The 20,593-nt window shown below is 37.6% G+C and overlaps 3 protein-coding genes across 5 annotated transcripts in view; 2 read left to right on the forward strand and 1 right to left on the reverse strand.

Annotated features, from left to right (window-relative positions):
• Positions 1-300: 300 nt before the first annotated feature.
• On the forward strand, positions 301-3,173 carry LOC129795953 (SET domain-containing protein SmydA-8-like). Its single transcript, XM_055837530.1, has 3 exons — positions 301-1,109; positions 1,704-2,760; positions 2,829-3,173. The coding sequence occupies exons 1-3, from the start codon at positions 816-818 to the stop codon at positions 3,077-3,079; spliced, it is 1,602 nt and encodes a 533-aa protein (XP_055693505.1). The 5' UTR covers positions 301-815; the 3' UTR covers positions 3,080-3,173.
• Positions 3,159-20,593, reverse strand: part of LOC129795951 (calpain-A-like) — a 41,343-nt gene continuing 23,908 nt past the window's right edge. For all 3 annotated transcript variants that reach the window (XM_055837529.1, XM_055837528.1, XM_055837527.1), the window contains exons 3-10: positions 20,045-20,289; positions 16,750-16,952; positions 12,503-12,708; positions 12,014-12,380; positions 6,769-7,087; positions 4,168-4,443; positions 3,633-4,095; positions 3,159-3,565 (exon numbers count right to left, since the gene is read on the reverse strand). In XM_055837529.1, the coding sequence (XP_055693504.1) occupies positions 3,483-3,565; positions 3,633-4,095; positions 4,168-4,443; positions 6,769-7,087; positions 12,014-12,380; positions 12,503-12,708; positions 16,750-16,952; positions 20,045-20,289 (2,162 nt within the window). In that variant the 3' untranslated portion in view covers positions 3,159-3,482. The remainder of the gene's footprint in view (positions 3,566-3,632; positions 4,096-4,167; positions 4,444-6,768; positions 7,088-12,013; positions 12,381-12,502; positions 12,709-16,749; positions 16,953-20,044; positions 20,290-20,593) is intronic.
• Positions 8,300-11,903, forward strand: LOC129795950 (glucose dehydrogenase [FAD, quinone]-like). The gene is made up of 3 exons (XM_055837526.1): positions 8,300-9,251; positions 9,343-9,628; positions 10,492-11,903. The coding sequence occupies exons 1-3, from the start codon at positions 8,351-8,353 to the stop codon at positions 11,870-11,872; spliced, it is 2,568 nt and encodes an 855-aa protein (XP_055693501.1). The 5' UTR covers positions 8,300-8,350; the 3' UTR covers positions 11,873-11,903.

A 20,593-nucleotide genomic window follows, 5' to 3' on the forward strand; every position in this document is an offset into this window, starting at 1 on the left:
ACTCATTTTTCACCTCAATCTCTATAATGTTATTTTTGTCCAATGTAAATATAAATATACATAATGCACTATATAAATATGTTTCAGATATATATAATTTTTTCTACGACATTTCTCTCACATCTTGAGCGAAAGCATTAATTCCGCATGTCATTTAAATCATCACACGAAGTCATCTCAAAAAAAAATCATCGTGAGGCCATCTCTTCTCGCATTTTTGGATGAACCCCTCGATATGAAAATTCGTGAGGTATATGGATGAGGAAGGAAAGTGCGTGTGTGAGCCAAAAAGACACGATTAGTTCATCTCCAAACGATCACCAAGGAAGATCACAGAATTTTCTCAGCAACGACGTTGTAATCTGTGAAAAGATCATCTTCAAAGGGAAGTGCGCGAATCTCAATTTTCTCCATATCGCGAGGAAATTATTTGTTTAAAACAAATTGCTTGTAAAAGTCCAATTGCAGGGAAAGTTTTAGCGCAATTTCGCTAGGAATTTTATTGATCGTTAAATTTTTAATGAGATTGTTTAATGATCTTTCAATGTGAATTGAGTAATTTGTAATTTATGCCTCTCGATCTTTCTAATTCATTTTGAATGATTAATTGCGCGATGTGTGCTCATCAACTGTTGAACTGACTGACCAAAAATACCTTTCGCACCTAATTTTAGAAGGAAAATTCATTGGATATCAGTGATCTCAATTTGCGTATATTTCCTCCCTGAAAATCTTTAATCACACTGCGATCCTCGAGTTTAAAATCTTTAATAAAAAGAGGTTTTTAAGACGTCTTCTCAATAAACAAAAAGATCATGGAGGGTGAAATTGAGCCCAAAATGGGAAATTGTGTTATTTGTGGTGTTGAGTGTGAGAAAAAATGTGCCAGTTGTCATAGAGTTTTTTACTGCAGTGTTGAACATCAACGAGATGATTGGAAGAGTCACAAGAAGTCCTGCCCAGTCTATCGGATTTGCCACGATGGGACAATTGGCCGGTTCTTAGTGGCAACGCGGAATATAAAATTCGGCGATGTTGTCCTCAAAGAAGCCCCTCTTGTTGTTGGACCATCGCAATTGACAGCACCTGTGTGCCTAGGATGCTTGCAGGTTTGATTTTTTAATTTTATCTCAATTTTTGTTAATTTTTCCTTTATTCTTTAATTCTTTGGAACTTATTTGATATTCGATTGTAAGCTCAATTCAGGCAGAGAAGCAAAATAAGGAGAATCAGGGACCAAAAATGTGCAAAGTTGCTTTAAATAAATAAAGAAAACGGACTAATTTTATATCAATTTTATTTATATTTCTTAATTTTTAATTTACCAAAAACTTACCAAAAATAAAGCCGCCATTTTCCTTAAGATGTCCCTTTTCTAACCTCAAATTTCTAATTTTAATCTCATTTTTTTTCAATCAATTTGATCATTTTTTTTTCTTCAAGTTTTCTATTTTAAATTATTTCTTCACAATTTGATTTTATGTTTTATTTGCTTAAAAATTGTTAATTCACTAATTCAGTAAAGAATTTGAAGCAGGTTGTAAGTTTGTAAAGCTTTTCTAAATTGCTAATTTTTCTGCCTGAAGTTTGCTGCATTTGATAGTTTATTAATTTAAAGGCATTCAAATTTCAACTGCCTTAAACAATAAAGAAAAGATTTTTCTTCCACCATCTTGAAAGAAAAACGAATTTTCCCTTTTCAGGAAGTAAATGAGCGAACAATGATAAAATGCGCAAAATGCGGATGGCCAATGTGCAGCAAAGACTGCCAAGAAGCACCAAATCATGCTGAAGAGTGCAAATTATCAGCAGCACGTGGTGGTGTTACAATTGAGCATTTTGTAGCACCACATCCAATCTACCAGTGTATCCTAACACTGAGATGCCTCCTAATGGAGCAATCTTGCCCCGAAAAATGGGAAAAAATCTCTCAACTTGAGAGTCACAACGACAGAAGGAAGGATTCACAGCAATGGCTAAGTGATCGTGAGTATGTTGCAAAGTTCATCCCAAAATTCTTCAAAATCCCCGAAAGGTGGAAAGAGGAGGAAATTATGCGAATCCTTGGGATTGTCTACATCAATGGGCATGAAGTTCCCCTCACAGATCCCGCATATGTTGCAATTTATGCTACTGCATCATTCTTTGAGCACTGCTGCTGTGCCAATGTGGCTAAAAGTTTCACTGATTCCGGTGATGTTGTCTTCTGGGCCGCCAGAAATATTAAGAAGGATGAGCATTTGAGTATTTGCTACACAGATGCCCTCTGGGGTACACAGGCACGTCAGGAGCATCTTCAGCAGACAAAAATGTTCTCATGCAATTGCTACAGATGCATGGATGTAACGGAATTAGGAACGAATTTCAGTGCAATTAAATGTGAAGCTTTCCGCGAAGCTGGTGCTCCTGGATGCGATGGGTTGTTACTGCCAGAAGGACCGCTGGCGTGGTCCAAGGAGTGGATGTGTCGTAAATGCCAGCGAAAAATTACATGCAAACACATTGAGGAGCTTGTGGAGAAAGCCGGGCACGATGCTGTGGAGATGAAGGAAAGCCTCCGTGGTTGCCAGGAATTTCTCCGGAAATATGAAAAGATTTTATCTCCAAATCACTTTATAATGTGTGACGTAAAGTGTGTTATGGGGCAGAAGATTGGCGAAGGAAATCCACAGGAATTGCAAAATATCCCAATGGATATGCTCGAAATGAAGGGGAAGCTTTGCAATGAAATGCTCGAACTTTTTGCTCTTCTTGCTCCTGGTAATTATTTTGAGGATACTTCTTGTCCTTTTTTAGAATCAAAGGATTAAAGGAATTTTTCTTTTCAGCGGAAAATCGTTCTCATGGCTGTATGCACTTTGAACTGCACGCTGCATTGGCTGAGATGGCAAGAAGAGGTGCTGAATGCGGTATAGATTGCAAGGATATCCTGGAAAAGTCCCTTTGGCATGCTCAGAAGGCAACTCAGTGGCTCGAAAAGGAACCCTCTGTCCTTGTTGAGGGAAAAATTTGTGCCCAAGCAAAGATAAATGTTAATTCCCTCAAAATTGTCCTCAAAATGCATAATCCTTCCACATAAATCTCTCATCCTCTACAAAAAGGACAATTTCCCCCTCAATGACCTACCCCTAAGGATTCAAAATAAAACAAACTCCCAGTTTATTAACAGAAAAGTGATTCTTTTTATTTTAAAAATCATTCAAAATATATTAATTAGAAGTAATTTCTTTTGCATTATATATTAATTCTCAAGGACGGGATATTTAAGACGGAATCAGGTTGTTTTGGGGAGGTGATTTTGCAAATAAATTAGAGGATCTCACACTAAACTAAAAAAAAGGGGTATTCTTAACATTTTTGGGGTCTTTGCTCTCATTAAAAAAAAACACCTTAAATATTATTATTTATTGCATAAGTCCAGTTCAGTTGATTTGCTCTCTTTGGCTCCAAAATGTATCTCACAGCATCTTGTAGTGCTGCTCTCAGGAGTAGATTGTCATGAGGATCATCTCCTCAAGGGTTAATGGGTTGGCTTTTGCTTTTGTATCCAAACTATGGTAGCGTTCTGTTGAATAGAAGCAATTTGATTGAAAATCTTTCTTTCAGAGATTTTTTTTGTTAATTTTTCTCACCATGTGCTAGATGAAGACGCGCCATGGACATGAGGTAGCCCTCTAGGGTAATTTGTTTGTTGCGACAGAATCGTCCAACGAGGGCTTCGAGGACTTTATTGCTGGCTGTGGCTCCACTAGCCCAAAGGAGACCACGGAGGCTGTATGAGGAAACACGGGAACCCCAGGTGCCACGACTAAATGACAATGTACCCCCACTTGAGGGGCCACATCGTCGGAAGGCGGCCTTCCAGAAGCGCAGGAGACTCATGAGGGCGGGAATGTGCTCAATGGAGAGTCGTCCACCGAGACCGGGATCTCTGAGGGCAAGTAAAGCTCGACAGAGGTCCAATGAAGGACCCCCAAGAGGTGAGAGGCCACGCAGAGTTCGCCCAAAGGTACATCCCTGCATACGGAGGATTGATTGCAGCTGCGATGCATCAATTTCTGCTGGATATCGCGTCCGTAGCCTATACAGGAGTCGCTGTAGAATAAAATACAAGAAATGAGGATTTATTGAATAGTTCCTTATGATCTTCACAATAACATTTCTTACACAATCCACACTCCTCTCCTCAATAAATTCCGCAGCAATATTCTGAATGACCACATTGTCTTCATTGACCTCCCACACATCAGCATGCTGATCCGCAAGGATACGTACAAGGAATTTGCCCTCACGATGCTGCGTGCTATGTGGTAGGACTACAAAATCTCCCGGTGGCAAAGCAAAAAATGTCGCAACTTCACGAACATTCTGCATGGGGGCAAAATCCAGGGGCATCTGCTCACTAACAAATTGTGGAGTCACACGAGGCATTCCCGGGGGAACCTATACGAACAAAATTTCTTTTTTTTTAAGATTTTCTTTGTTAAAAAAAATTATGGGCCCTATTCAGCTACCAAGAAACACTTGAAATTCGCTTGAAATCTTGAAATTTCAGTACAAAATTCAAAGATTTCAAGGGTTTCTTGGTCGCTGAATAAGGCCCTATATTCATTTTTGTTTGATTCATTGCTTCCAATGAATAATCAATAGAAATCTTTATTATTCTTTTAGGATCGTTTGTGAATAAACAGAAGATTTTCTTAAGTAAAAAATTACTAACCACGCCCCCATACCCTCTCGTAGTTTATTTTCTCTTAAAATCTACATAAAGCTTATGCACTAGTGCTTTTGAGGATTCATTGCATTTAATATTTCTTTTATATCACGAAAGCTTATGCTTCAATACATAGTTAGATGACCTCATGATGAAAAATTATTAAGTTATTAACCTGCTGGCCGCCAAGACCTTGGAGCTTCCTTAGAGCGCCAAGGTGGGGTCGTTGAACGACCCCAAAAAGGAAGTCGATTTTCTCATAAACTATAAAACCGGGAACTGTCGGGTCACTACCTTTAGACTCCTTATATAGTCCTCTTGCCCCTTGCATCACAAATTCGCCACCCGGAAACACGCAGAAGAAGATATTAGGGAAAAACATTTTTCACTCATTTTTCACACTTTCTTCGTGAGAAATTTGCCACGAAGTTGACCGCAACTGCTATTTTTTTTTCACTACTTCCCCACATTCCCCTCACTTCCCGCACCGTGATAAATGGCAATATTTCTCGAATATTCTTTATTGTTTTGCACATTTATATGCTTCTAATTATGTTTTATGTTGTTTATGTTACTTATTCGCGATAATTCTGACACTGAGATGGTAAAGTGAGAAAGTAAACACAACCCTTCAACCCCCTTCAACCATATGATTTATGATGTGACTAACTTCATTCTAAGAAATTTTCCGCAGCATGGCCGTTACACCAATTTTTGAATTCCCTTCTTCTACATTTTCCTTAATAACTTTTCTTGTGGTGGACGGATTGAGCTGAAATTTTTACACAACTTTGTGTTTGAACCTGGCGTGAGGTAATTTTCTTTGGGTTTCCGGTCGTCGCCAGGGGTAGAGATTCTCGTCCAAATGAAAGACGTACTTCCCAAAGCTTTCAACCCCTATCCGGGCCTTCTTCAGTGGTCGTAACAGATTCTTTGGACACGTCTAACGTCACTGACTTTTACATTACTATAGAACATCGCGAGGGAGATCTTTGATTCTATGGGGGTGGTTTTTCCTCGGTTTTAAATGAATTTTCCTACTTTTCTTGTACAATTTGTGTTAATTCTCTTTGTTTGGCGGAGAAACTATTTTTTAGACAGAGGCCGTTAAAAATAGTTTCTCCGCCAAACAAAGAGAATTAACACAAATTGTACAAGAAAAGTAGGAAAATTCATTTAAAACCGAGGAAAAACCACCCCCATAGAATCAAAGATCTCCCTCGCGATGTTCTATAGTAATGTAAAAGTCAGTGACGTTAGACGTGTCCAAAGAATCTGTTACGACCACTGAAGAAGGCCCGGATAGGGGTTGAAAGCTTTGGGAAGTACGTCTTTCATTTGGACGAGAATCTCTACCCCTGGCGACGACCGGAAACCCAAAGATTTTTACACAACCTCCTCAGATAACCAAGGAACTTATTTCCAAAAGATGGGAACGCTAACTTTTATATTTATTAAGTTATAGCACGAAATATAGGGCTGGGGTCGTTCAACGACCCCGCTTGGCGGCCTAGAGGTTAAAAGATTATTATATTAAAATTTCATTATAAAAGCATCGATTAAAGCTTCGATGCATATGCTTAACACATTCAAAAACGGAAAATAAAATACAACCAAGAGATTGCTTTTGAATTTTTGTATTTATTATTATTTTCATTTAAAATTAATTTCAAAAATCTAATATTTATTGAAAAATATTGCCAAAAGCACTGACGCATATGCTTTATGTAATGGAAACATAACTGAAATACAATTAAGGTGTGGCTTCTTCATTTTCGATGTTACTACATCCCTTTTAGCTGTGTTTCTTTCAGACACAGCTTATGTGTACCGAGCAATTTTATCAAGAAAATTTCTATAAAAACACTGATACATAAGCTTTATGCATTTAGATATTAGATATTAGATAGATAAAAAAAAAAATTTTTAAAGAGAAAATAAAAAAAAGGAGCGTTGTTTTTGAATTTTTATTTAAATGAAAATCTCCCAGTTTTTCCGCTGATCTCAGTAAAAGAAATCAAAAACAAGGATTAAAAAAATTCTTTTTCTTTTACCTCATAAATTGTAAAACCAATTTCAGCTTCCTCATCATGTCGACTGCGGAAGCATTCATATTTTTGCGCAACAGCCACAACAACATGAGCCTTTGCAGCAGCTCCTGGTACCCGAATACGAAATTGCGGATTAGTTGCTGTTGTCTCAATATGCCGATGTGGTCCACCGGCATTGAATCCCGGACGCCATTGACGCAGTGCAAGGGCGGCCCGCCATGGTGAACGGGAATGAAGTGCTGGCTCCAGTGCCCAATCATCCGGTGAGATATGCGCCAACCATATTACCGAAAATCTCTGCAGAAACTCCGGAACAGCCATCCTGACAAAAAAAAATAGATAAAATAGTTTTTTTTTGCTTTGATTATTTTTATTCACGTCCGCAAAGCACAAAAAAAGCTCATAAAACCAGGAAGATCTTTCTAAAGCTGTTACTTTTTTTTTCTTTCAACACAACATTCTATTTACATTGTGTTTAGTAGAAGAAAAAAAAATTCCCACGGAAAAGATGAAAAGTTTTCCTAAACACCAACACACGCGCCAGATTGGCGTTAAGTATTGAACCTGACCTTTCGGCAGCATATAAAATCTTATGCAATAAATTGCGCGATCGCAATTAAGTCGCATTTTGGTCAGGAAAAAAAATAATAAAAAGTAGGGGGAGAAATAGTGTGAAGTCTATAAATAAGGAAAAAAAATGTTAAAATCTCGTATTGCGCTTAGACCGGGTTGCCTTGTACTTGAAAATGATCACTCCCTGCCGGGGTTTTTTGCGGAGTACCACAACACGTGAAATGCGGCACGAGAAGGTAAAAGAACATGCGAGAAATTATTATTTTACACGCTATTTTATTACTTCAGAAGAAAAAAAACTTAACGAAGCTTTAATAAAGCTTTATTTTTTGTGCAAATTATTTTTCAAAACCACAAAGATATATTCAAATTATAACTGAATTCAAATTTGTTAGTTTAATTGACTTTCTATCGAAACTATGAAATTATCCATTGACGTAAAATTGAACGAAAACTGTCAAACGTATTATTGGGAATATATCATGTAAGTAATATTGACACTAATTATTTTACATAGCCAAATAATATTGTTTCTCTTTGCAATTTAATTTTTTAATTGAAGTTTTCCATATTAGAAACATTAGAATTATTGAATATAAAACTTAACGAAACAAAAAAAATATGAAGAAGAAAAAATGCTTGAATCCCAAAATCCTTTTAAAAAAATATTTAAAATGCTTAATCTTATGAATTTATTTTTATACTTAAAAGGTTCTTAAAATATCAATGTCAAAAACTTGACGAAAGATTTTTCGTTAAGTCTGGGAAGATTGCTCAAGATTAAAATCTTTTATCAAAAAGATATTCTTCTAAAATATTTTTCACTAACAGAAAAAAACTCAACGAAACTGCATTAAATATTTTTCTACGGCACATTTTCTACGGTAGAAAAACAAACCCACGCACTTTAAGCTACATTTCCAAGGTACACCTCAACAAAGCTTGATCGTCTTGTGCAAAAACATTTGTACAGTATCCGTCTGAGAGTATCGATCGTCGCGCGCGCGCCAAAATGATACGATCTCGTGCTAAAGTTCTTGGCGGGATTTTTTTGGGGATATTCTTTGGAATAATTCCCTACATACGAGCTTCTTCCTCCCTCTTTGATCCTTCCTCAATGGATCTTTTTCGTGAATTAATTGTGAATGTATCAATCAATGAAGGAAGTGTCCCAAATATAAATCTTGAAACGATGTTTGGATTAGAATTTCCACGAAGGAAGCTTCAGGAAGCTTATGATTTTATCATTGTTGGTGGTGGACCAGCTGGATGTGTTCTTGCGAATCGTTTAACGGCTGATGGGAGATTTTCAGTGGCACTCCTGGAAGCTGGACGACCAGAGATCCCTTTTACATCGGATATTCCCATGGGAGCCCCAAATCTTCAGTCAACTCCATTCAATTGGGGCTACACAACGGAGCCCCAGGCGAATGCATGTTGGGGTGTTCAGGGGAGAAGATGTCGATTTCCACATGGAAAAGCCCTCGGGGGATCGAGTATGATGAACTACATGATCTACACGAGGGGCAATCGAAGGGATTTTGATGCTTGGGCAGCTGCTGGGAATGATGGGTGGAGCTTTGCTGACCTTCTGCCACTTTTCATACGATCTGAAAATGCCACACTTAAGGATTACCCCAATAGTCCCTTCCATGGGAACGATGGGGAATTTCCCGTTGAAGATAATCCCTTCAGGACACCAATTGCCGCAGCTTTTGTGGCAGCAGCTCAAAAGGTTGGATTTAAGCGTATTGACTACAATTCAGGTGATCAAATTGGTGTGTCGTACCTGCAGCAGAATACACGATTGGGCAGGAGAATTTCGGCATCAAGGGCCTTCCTTGAACCCATAAAACGTCGCAAAAATCTGCACATATTCACGAGTACACCAGCTGTGAAGCTCGACCTCGATCGTGAGTGATCATAAAGCAATAGTGCGATCTTTTTGATCTTATTAGCTGCTTTCGTAAAGGGAAATGATCTCTAAATAATCTTTTATTGCAGGAAAAGATCACGTTAGAGGTGTTTATGCCATCGTTGGAGGACAACTGCGAAAAATTCGTGCAAAAAAGGAAGTGATCCTCTCGGCGGGATCATTCGAAAGCCCCAAATTGCTCATTCTCTCCGGCATTGGACCGCAAGATGAGCTGAAAAGACTACAAATTCCCCTTGTAAAGGATCTCCCCGTGGGAAAACTTCTCTATGAGCATCTTTCGGTATTTGGTCCCATCTTCACGATGGATCCCACCCACGATGGACTCATCAACTTTGATCGTATCGTCAGTGCAAGGTAAGAAACTCGCAGAATAAAAAAATCATCTTGCAATTAGCGGCACAGAAAGTGGAGAAAAAGGTGAAAAAAAGAGATTCTCAGGGAGCTCCATTGACCCTGCCGTGATGAGTGTCGTTGCTGATCTCACGAGGTGATCAGCAGTGATCGTGTGTGTGTATGTTAAAAATATAAAATGTTAAGAATCATTATTGCTCGCCCTGGACGCAAACATATGATTAGAGAACTGTATGAGAGTTTAAAATGAGACGATGAGACTCCAAAAAGTTATGAAGACGTTGGATTTTTCTTTAGCTTAAAAGTTTAAATCAACATTTTATTAGTTCTATAAACCTTCTTGGTTTTTTTAGCTACGATTCTCCATAATGCAAAAGGTTAAATCACGAACATGATTTAAGTGAGAAAATCAGAAGATTTCTTAAAAGAATTAACTTAATTTCTTTAAAAAGATTTTTTTTTAATAAGAAATTCCAATTCTTTTATGAAAAAAGAATTTTACGTTGCCTTCCTATTTTTATCATTCGTTTGTTTTTTAAGTTATTTTAAGATAAATGAAGAATTAATAGGTAAAAATTTAACGGATTAGGTAGTTTTCACAAAGAATTTTGGATATTCTTTGCAATCTTTTCAAGAATTTTACTTAAGAACGCTGAGAATCAATACGTTCATAATCAATAGGTACCTACTCACTGCCGACACTGCTATCGAAGTAATTTACCTGGCTGGACACAACGTTACCTTAACATTTTAATCAAAACTTTCTTCGAATATGAAATTTAAATTTTAACCGTCTTAATTTATCACCTAATTCAAAATCTAATCATTTCGGTTTTAATATCTTTATTTCTTCTTTTTTTTTTCAGAGTAATCGTGGACTATTTCCACGGAAAAGGTCCTCTGACGGTAAATGGAATTGAATCTCTCCTCTATGTCAATACAAATGCATCCACAGAGGGAGATCCCAACATACCGGATATTGAGATGATGCAAGCCTTCACTACGGTTGCATTTGATTCAAGTCTCGCCACGAGACTCGGTCTGGGACTAACTCAGACCCTTTATAAGGATGTTTATGCACCACTTGAGAATCAACGAGCTTTTCAATTTCTCCCAATGCTTCTGCATCCAAAGAGTCGGGGATTTATGCGAATTCGCTCGAGAAATCCATTTGAACATCCTGAATTTCATCCGAATTTCCTCACACACCCCCAGGACGTTGAAGCTTTCCTCAGGGCCATTAAGTTGGGAATGAGAATCACTGAGGAGGAGGAATTTAGGAAACTCGGTGTTTCACTGTACATGCCAACGATACGTGGATGCGAAGGGATGGTGAAGGGAAGTGATGACTACTGGAGGTGCTTCATAAAGTACCTTTCTTTTCCACTTCATCACCAAGTGGGAACATGCAGGATGGGTCAGGATACAGCGAGTGTTGTAGACAGCAATCTCAGGGTGCATGGATTTAAGAATCTTCGCGTAGCTGATACAAGTATCATCCCTGAAACCCCTTCGGGACACACAAATGCCTACAGCCTGGTTATTGGGGAGAAAGCATCTGATCTTATCATGGCAGCATGGCCTGCAATTGATATTCGACGTCTTAGAAGCCTCAGGACCCTCAGACGGCATAGAAGAGCGAAATTTGATTGGCAGAAAAGTGAAGAAGTCCCCGAAAGTTCATCTTCAACTGAACTTAATCCCTTTTTGGATCTCTTCAGGGATGTAGGTACGGAAGCAAATGCAAAAGCTGACACAGAACCCACAACCACCGAAGTTAGTGATTTAAAATTCATCCTGAGGCCTGATGGTGAAGATTTGAAGGATCCGAAAAATCAACTGAAGGACACGGAGGATAAATCAACAAAAAGCCCCGTGGAAATGATTGTGGAGAGTCAACCATCAGCTAGTGAGGATGTTCTCAAGAAAATATCTCTCCCAGAAGGTGTAAAATACGGGAAAGGGAAGGGACATCCAAGGGTGATAAGTGAGGCCCTGGATCAAGCTACACCCACGGAATTTGACGATACAGACGTACAAATTGATAATGAGACAAAAGTTGAGCATTTAAGCCCAAAACGCCCAAAACGGAGAACAAAGAGAGCCTACGAGACGCCCAATCAGGAAGATTTGAATGAATTCCGGAAAATTCTCTCAATGACCTGGAAAGCAACCAATGATGGATTCTACAATATTTCAGAATTCTTTAGAAAATTTGTAGATCCCGGAAAAGATCGTGAATGGTGAATAAAAAAAAATTGTTAATAGCGAAGGAAGAGCTTTAAATCTTTAATTACAATGCCTCAGTAAATTACTGAGACATGCCGAATATTCAAAAAACTCTTTATAAGAAAAGGAAGAAAAGATAAATTTAAGAAGTTAACTCACCAAAATTCTCCTTCATTCTGCGATCGTGACGCCAGAAGTTCGCGATCTCTTTCACTTAGGGCATTCCATTCCCAACTACGTTCAGACCAGGCACCTCCCCACACTCCACCCCATTCCCCACCAGCCCAGGGACTTCTCAGCCTTATGAGATTAGTATCGTGGGTTGATGTGACGGCAGGGGGTGCATCAGATGGGGTTGTTCTGATGCGCGCTAAGCCCGTAATGCAGTACGGATGTTCAGCTAGTAACCCCGAACGCCGATGTTTAGTTCCCTTGTCGGGATGTGTGATGGCCAGGAGGAGAGTTGAACGGGGAACAGCACCACCAAGAAGAGGTCCACTTGGGGGAACGCTCTGTACCACGGCGCCTGTGAAAAAAAAAAGATGAGAATTTAGTCAGAAAAGGAGGAAAAAAATTAAAGAATTAATTCTCTTCGAATTGATCTTGTCTTCATGCAAGGTTTATTTGAACAGAATAGATAGTCTTTACCTGTGAGATCTTGAATGGCTCGGCCCACATTGCCGTACTTGAGGAATGCATAACCACCGTAGAGCTTAGCATAGGCCTTCTCTAGCAGAGCTGCCCAGAATATATCTGGTTGGGAGCAATGCATATGGGCTGGACGATCTCCTCGTGTTGGAAGTCGATCATCCACGCGAACTTCAACCCATTTTCCCCATTGCCAGAAGCGGAATCTGCAAGAAAATTAAATTTATAATTATTTTTATCAATTTTTGATTGAATCAATAAATACGATCAGCAGTGTTTAACTGATCGGCACTAATCAGTGAACATATTTTTCAGCTTTGCCTACTTTCAGGCTTGATCAGTATTTTTGAATGAGAAAAAAACCGTTACAAATTCTCAAATTTTTCTCTACATTTGCATGGAGATCTCTGCAAATAATCTGATTTCAGAGAAACTTTTCCAAAAATTCGCCAAACCCTCCCCCTCTCATCCTCCCCCATCATAGTGCAGTTGAGTATAATTAATCATCTCCCAGGAGAACGCCTGGAGATTGGAGATAAATAATGATGAAGCCCGGCGAGAGCGGCACAGATAAATGATTGGTCTGTCACCATGCATCTCTGCATAGGCAGCCAGCACTCTACTTCTCATAACCGCTGCACCGCCACGGATTCACAATGTGATCTTCCGTATTTGGTGGCATGGCACGATTGTCGTTTCGCACCGAAGAGCGCCAAACTAACAAGCCACCAACGGACAACTTATTAGAGAGATGGTGCGTTTACTTGAGCACCGCCAGACATCCTCCGCCACCCACACTTGCTTCGCTGATTCTTGCATCACATTCGGGAGGAGGGAAAACGTCAAGAATAGAGACGAGATAGAAAGGAGTTTAGCCAATTTAATTGCTAACAAAATGAGAGAGAGAGAGATATCAAAAGGGGCTAAACATTTAATAAAAAAAATGTGACTAATTAATAAAGAAAGTTTCAGTTTAAAAATTAGAATTTTAAACATTTTAAATAACAATTCTTCTTTCATTTTGGAGTGTTCCGAGAAATTCTACTCTAGAGGAGATCGGTGGGAACAACATTGGTTCAATTATGGAATAAATAGATTCGAATTAATACGTTCTGTATTTTTCTGGTTTCTCATGTTCCGTGAAGATATCTTAAAATATTCACGATCTAAGATTTTTTTTGATTTCTGATGTTCCGATTAAATTTTTCGAATGTATAAGCTCTAGGAATTTTGAGGTTTCACATGTTCCGTGAATTTTTTTTCAAATGTTCACAATCTGAGGATAAATTTCTCTAATATAATAGTTTCTCATGTTTTGTTAAACAATATTCGAATTCTTCGAATTACATTCTATGGATTTTTCTGGTTTCACATGTTCTGTGAAATTATGTTCGGTTTTGTATATTCTAAGAAATGAAAATTCAATTTTCGAATGTTCACTATCCAAGAAATTTTTCTGGTTTCTCATGTTCTGCGAAAATACATTCGAATGTTCACGATTTAAAGATTTTTCTAGTTTCTGATGTTCCGTGCGAGTGTTTACGCTCTACGATTTTTCTGGCTTCTCAGGTTCCACTTAACTATTTTCGGATTTGTCCATTCTATAATTTTTTTTCCAGTTTCTCATGTTCCGCGAAGTTTTCCGAGTTTCTCGTGTTTGCGAAACTACTTTACGTTTATGATTTCATATAATTAGTTTTTATTGATTTTTTTATATTTCTCATCTACCAGAGAATTACACTCTGGTATCAAGCAATTTTTTATAGTTCCTTCGTGTTTCGTAGAATTATTTTAGGGATTTTTCACATTCTTATGAATTTTTATTAATTCAATGATCTTAAATGTGTTAAAACGTAATTTAATTTTAATTAAATAAAAAATAAAATTTCTCACAAAAATTTGCATTAAATTAAATCGTAAAAATTCCGAAGAAGCTAATTGTCAAGTTAAGCCACCGAAATGGATTTTAGGTGGGAAAAGAACCATCAAAGTGCAATTAATTGAGGTATCTTGAAGTGTGAGTGGGTGGTTTGATTGGTTTTGCCATCACAATGTGAATTCACGAGGTCATTTCTTGCACACAATAAAGCTCGCTTTGCGAGGGAGTGATGATCGTGAGTTCCTCTCACTTAACTTCCTCTCTATTTCTTTATATTTCTTCTAATAAGAATATTTTATTTTAATAGAAGATTTTGTAGTATAGAGAAATAAATGCGGTCATAAGTAGACAATTGTCCCAACTCTGTGGCCACTCCTCGAGAGTCAGTGCATTTCTATGCGGTGTGTGCATTTAAAGACGGGCAATAAAACACTAAAAAAAAGTGATTAAGAGAGTTGAGCCAATTTCGTTGAGTGTGTTTGTTTTATTTGCCATAGAGCTGTAAGCATTCTAATTTCTAGATGTTAGATAATGGCGGTACAATACATAATAATTCTACTAACATTTTTTCTTTATTCCATTTTGAGAATTAAGTACCTCAATGCATTGAATTCTATGCTGTGTGTGGAACAGCTCAATTGGAGTCGCGGCTCCATCGTGGTGCAGAAGGCGCGCGCGGGAAAGACAAGGTGGTGAGCAAAAATATGATGATCATATTCAATGATGACGATTACACACATAAATTTCAATTTGCAATCCTTATGGTGTGCGCATACGGGAAACCGTGTGGCTCTTTCCGTGCCAATGATTATGCCATAAATACCTTGTTACCATCGTAAATAAGATCAGCTTGTATAGAGCTATAAAATACGTGGATGAAAAAAAGGCACAAGAGGAGTCCTCTTTTGCATCCCCTCCTTTATTGCATTGTTCGCGACACACCCACGAAATGGGTTTACCATACACACAGTGAATGCATTTCTTTTTGGCGCTGAGCGTGAGTGAAGAAATTAATTCAAACTTTACAAGGCAAAGAGACCCCAACAAAAGCATTTAAATTCAAATTACTCCGCTGGCGATTCACGAAGCACCCAGAAAAAGAGCTGCGCGATCATATACAAGCACCCATATAGTTAGACCTTTCGTTAAAACCATGAATTGCTCATTGATTGAAGAGCACTTTCTTGTCACGTGTTGCATCGTTGGGGAGCTCTAAACAGGCAAATATATTGTTACCTTCTCACCACCACTATATGTACAATATTATTATGATTCCGCGGGGACAGAGAGAGGAAGAAAAGCATCACGGTGACTCAGGGAAGGCATGAAAGACGAGGAAGGCTCAAACACGAAATAAGTCACAGAATTATTGTTTGTTTGGGAAACGACAAGTTTTTTTAAAGGTAAAAAAAATGAACGACCCGCATAACAATGAAAATGATCCCCCTGAAAACTATTGTCTCTCATCTGATCAACTCAGGGGATAAGCAAACAAAATTAATAATTCCTTCTTATGAGGATTTATCGGAATATGTCTTTGCTAGATAGATTTGAGATGTAAATTATTAAAAAAAAAAAAAAGATTTTATGGACGATTTTTCATTGCATTTTCACAAAATAATTATGGAAAATGAGTTTTATTATTTATCAGACCTTTGAAATATTGTAAGAAAAAGGCAAGACCCATAGGGGAAATCGGGGCAAAGATGTCACTTAAAGGATTAAAAAAAAAGCTCAAAATTTCCTCGCTATGGAATGAAATACATTTCGCTTTATCTGTTTGGGAAATTTTGAATATTTAGCACCTATATGATGCTGTCTTGTAAAAACTATCGAAAAACAGCCAAGACACATACCCAAAAATTTATTAGACACAATTATTATAGATTATAAACGATAGTTTTAATAAAAAATTTTAATTTATTCTTTTTAAAAGGATTCAGAATATTTTTAAACGATTTTGAACATTTACCTGATAAATTGTACTAGGTATACTTTGTAAACTAAAAAAAATATCCAAGACACATTCCCAAAAATATTTCTGATAAAATAATTAATGTTGATCGTATTTGCTTTAAAACTTTTTCATTTAATTTCTTAAAGAAAATGATTCTAAATATTTTTCGATCAATTTTGATCACTTAATAAATCATACTAATTTTAAAACTCCCAAAAATAGCCAAGACGTATACCAACCAAAAGTTCAGTAAGATACAATATTTTCAAATAAAAATTACGAAGCATTTTAAAGTCATTGAAAGCAACAAAAAATCTATGAATTAGGTACTTTTCACTGTAAAATAATTAGCCTCTGTGGTTAAGATTTGAGGAATCGTGATGTGGTGGCTTTAGAGAGCGTGACACTCACCTGAACATTCCAATGTATCCATTTGCCACGTCGAAGCTCTGATCGGATGGAGACACGCGCTCAAGGAGCTTCGGGAACTGCGATAGACACCCGATGGCAGCCAAGAGATTAGGATCCCCAGGACCGTGTGGTTCCGGAAGTTCTCTTGCCGACAAAACACATCCACTGGGAGAGACACGAAATTGCGGTCTGGCACACATATCCTGCAGGTAAAAAAATCAAAAAATTTATTTAAAAAAAACCTAAAATAAAAAATGCCTGATCATGCTCTCAATTAGAAGAGGAAAGATAAAATCATCCAAATTGCAAACAAAGTTGATGCGAAAACGTGAGATTTCGGACCTTTAAATGATAAAAAGAAAATTTATTTTATTGTTTTGCACTTCCAACGTGCAGAAATTCAATGGTTATTCAAGGAGCCAAGCACTATGAAGATGAAAGTCAATCATAACGCGTCCAGTTATAAGAGTTGGTGTCCCACAACGTGTAGAAGTTTGTTTATGCGTTGTAATGCGATTTGTGAGCAGAATTAGTAGGCAAAGTTAATTTTTTTTGTGAAATTCAGTAATTTGATGCATAAAAATGCTCATATCTCAGGTTCTATAACACTTACAGAAATTTCTTGACTAGTTATGGAAAGGTCTTAAAATAAGCTAGAATATGGGATAAATTTTGATATTTTTCAAGGTCACCTCTAGAACACAAAATGGCGGCTTTTGTTTTACCAAAACAGTTTTTGACATTTTTTGAGCTTAAGGAATGGTTCTAGAGGTTTTTGATGTTCTAGAAAGTTGTAGAGAATTGCAAAACCTTTAATTTGATACCAAGACGAGTAAAATCGGACAAGTCCTTCAAGAGATATGGCTCTTAGAACTTTTCAAATTCAAAAATTTTTCAAATGGCCATATCTTCTAAACGGCGACATAGATTTTCTTCATTTTCGGACTCTGGTGAAAGATATTGAGTCAGGCTACAACATATCAAAATTTAAAGAAAATCTATAACAAATGTTCGGAGATATAGTCCCTTAAAGTTAGGCAATTTTTGTTTTTGAATTTAGCGCCTCTTGCGGATGTTTTTAAAACTTGAAATGTTTTAGACAGTTGTAGGGCTTCGCAATACCTTTCATTTGATACCAAGATGGTCAAAATCGGTCAAGCCGTTCTCGAGATATATCGAAAAAACACTTTTTGCGTTAGGCCGCCATATTTGCTAAACCGCTTGACCGATTTTTAAGTATGAATTGTTGATGAAAACGTCTCACTGAGCTCTACAACATACTAAAATTTCAGACCTCTAACTATAAGGGAAGTGCTTGACAGTAATTCAAAATGGCGGACGGCGGCCATCTTGGATTTTGAAAATGCGAAAAAATGAAATTTTACACCCACATTTCTATATAAAACTTCAAACCGGAAGTCTCTATCTATTACCGTTCTCGAGCTATAAGGCAAAATGGGGACCAATGGCGGGCCGGCCGGCCGGCCGGCCGGCAGGCCGGCCGGATCAAAAATTTTCCACCACCAGTTTTGGAATGTGGGATGTCTAAAACGTGCTCATACCAAGTTTGAGCCAGATCTGAGGTGGTCGGTTTTTCCGACGATTACAATACTTGGTGTTGGCCACGAAGTGGAACACCAACTAATTCCGTTCTCTTGTCTTTCATCATTTTTTTTGCTCACTCGTCTTCACACTTGGCGGCTGCTGCAGCTTGATGACTCTCTAAATTAACGTGGAATTTTTCTCACTTGGGTGTGTGTATTAGCTGTGTTTCTTTCAGACACAGCTTTTGTGTACCGAGCAAAATCGAAAGTCGTCAGATCGGGCTCAAACTTGGGATGAGCACGAATTAGGGTCCCCACATTCCAAAAAACGTATGCGCCAAAAAAAAAATTTCCGGCCGTCCGTCCGTCCGTCCGGCCGTCCGGAAGCAATCGCTAAATTGCGAGAGAACGGTGATAGATAGAGACTTGCGGTAAACGGCAAAGTTTAAATATCGACTGGAAGACATCCGATTATGATGTCAAATTTTACCCCCCACCCCCTCGTCCGCCATTTTGAATAACCTCAAAATTTTGTTTTCGCTATATCTCAGCCGCTATTATAGCTAGAGGGCTGAAATTTTGATATGTTGTAGAGGTCATCAAGAGCTTTCCAACGATACCTCAAACTCGAAAATCTATGGAGCCATTCCCGAGATATAGCCTTCTAAAGATTTCTTAGGGTATGACTTTTCAACTTTTCCCGACTTTGCGCGTATTTAAACAAATTCGCGTTCTAGTTTGCTCTCACAAAATTGGTACACTGAAAGAAACACAGCTCTCGTAAGCTTGGTCAGCTTACCAGTACATTTTTTTTTTCAGTCTGTATTTTGTGTCTTGAACTTGAAAGATATAGCAACAATGTAGGAGAAAAATAATATTACATACATCCCATAGTCAGGAACAAATTTGACAGAGCAAATTAATTGCATTCTCTCGCTTGATTATGGTTACTTCTTTTTATTTCAACGTTTTTTTGCGCCTCTTGCAGTGGGAATAAGTTTTTTTTCGTCGTTTTTGTCCATTGAGCTTCAAATGAGGCGATTAAAAGGGGAAAAGGGAAATGTTATGCGCTTTTTTCTTGCCTTTTATATATTTATTTTTTTTTTCCTTTTAAATTGAACATGCTGGCTGAAGCTGGGAGAATCAAAAAATATATTCTGTTCAAATTAACTATGCAACGATGCTCAACCCCGTAAACTTGGGGTAGCCAATAAAAATTCTTTGTCTGAATTTATGAGCCAATCAGAACACTTCTTTGCATTCCCGTAAACAAATTTTTGCCAAAAATTGATCAATTATTGAAATCAATATTGAGTCAATGAGATCCTCTCATCCCCCTCCTTTGATTGATTGACAATCATTGATCAATAGGATTGAGCATTTCTTGGCTTCATTACGCAATTAATTTACTGGGTTAACACTTAGAAGACACGAATTTCTAACCTCAAACTTTGAGGTTAATTTTCTGTTATAAAGAAAGCGATTTTTCAGATTTTCTTTTTTCGAACTTGTAGTTATTGAAGTCACCCACACATAGATGTAGAATTTATCAAGATAAGTTGGATAGATTTTATAATCTGTGGCGGTTTAATAAATAAATCGAACTGGTAGAGATTACCAGTTTTGTCCTCCAAGTGTAAAAAATTGTCTTTCTTATTTATTTTAATTTTATTTACAAAATATTGCAAGGTTGATTTGAACTAACTCTTTTTTAGTTTGTATTAGATAAATTTGTTAAGGAAAAAACTCACATGTGGTCGCATCCACGTGATATTTTTCTTCCGCGAAATCGTGCGTGTTGTGAGTGGGAAATCAATGTCTTCGTGCAGTCCATTCTGATTGCGCGTGAGTAATCCATTGATGGATGTTCTTCCAGATGGCAATGTCCCATTTCCATGGTGATGAAATTGATGCTCCACCGAGCGCGTGCGTGAAAGTGTTGATGCATGATCGAGCCCCTGAGTTGGTGGCCAAGGTTGCCTCACCTTTGTGCCGTCTAGAAAAAAAATAAACCATAAAAATTTCTTTTCTTTTTTTCGCAAAAATTAGCAATAAATCTCTTTGGCACACTTTATGGAGTTTTTCTTTTTTGTTAGACTGAGAGAGGAAAGATAAGAAAAATCTCAAAAGCAAAAAGGTATTTAAGGTGTGTCGCATATCTAATGCGAAAACAGTTAATATGGGCATTCTTTTTTATCAAACAACTCCATAGTTTACATATCAAACTCTTAACCTTAGGCAGTTTCAATAAATTCTTCGTTTTACCATCTGTTTGGTGAGATTCTTTTGCATTTGGATGA

Source organism: Lutzomyia longipalpis, chromosome 4, assembly GCF_024334085.1.
Source record: "Lutzomyia longipalpis isolate SR_M1_2022 chromosome 4, ASM2433408v1".
In the NCBI taxonomy this organism is placed as follows: domain Eukaryota; kingdom Metazoa; phylum Arthropoda; class Insecta; order Diptera; family Psychodidae; genus Lutzomyia; species Lutzomyia longipalpis.

What these genes read in the sequence shown, in the direction of transcription:
- LOC129795953 (XM_055837530.1), top strand. Translation starts at nt 816, where the DNA reads ATGGAGGGTGAAATTGAGCCCAAAATGGGAAATTGTGTTATTTGTGGT. An exon ending in TGTGCCTAGGATGCTTGCAG is followed by an intron (nt 1,110 to 1,703) that starts GTTTGATTTTTT and finishes TTCCCTTTTCAG; the next exon opens with GAAGTAAATGAGCGAACAAT. An exon ending in TTTTGCTCTTCTTGCTCCTG is followed by an intron (nt 2,761 to 2,828) that starts GTAATTATTTTG and finishes TTTTCTTTTCAG; the next exon opens with CGGAAAATCGTTCTCATGGC.
- LOC129795950 (XM_055837526.1), top strand. Translation starts at nt 8,351, where the DNA reads ATGATACGATCTCGTGCTAAAGTTCTTGGCGGGATTTTTTTGGGGATA. An exon ending in TGTGAAGCTCGACCTCGATC is followed by an intron (nt 9,252 to 9,342) that starts GTGAGTGATCAT and finishes CTTTTATTGCAG; the next exon opens with GAAAAGATCACGTTAGAGGT. An exon ending in GATCGTATCGTCAGTGCAAG is followed by an intron (nt 9,629 to 10,491) that starts GTAAGAAACTCG and finishes TTTTTTTTTCAG; the next exon opens with AGTAATCGTGGACTATTTCC.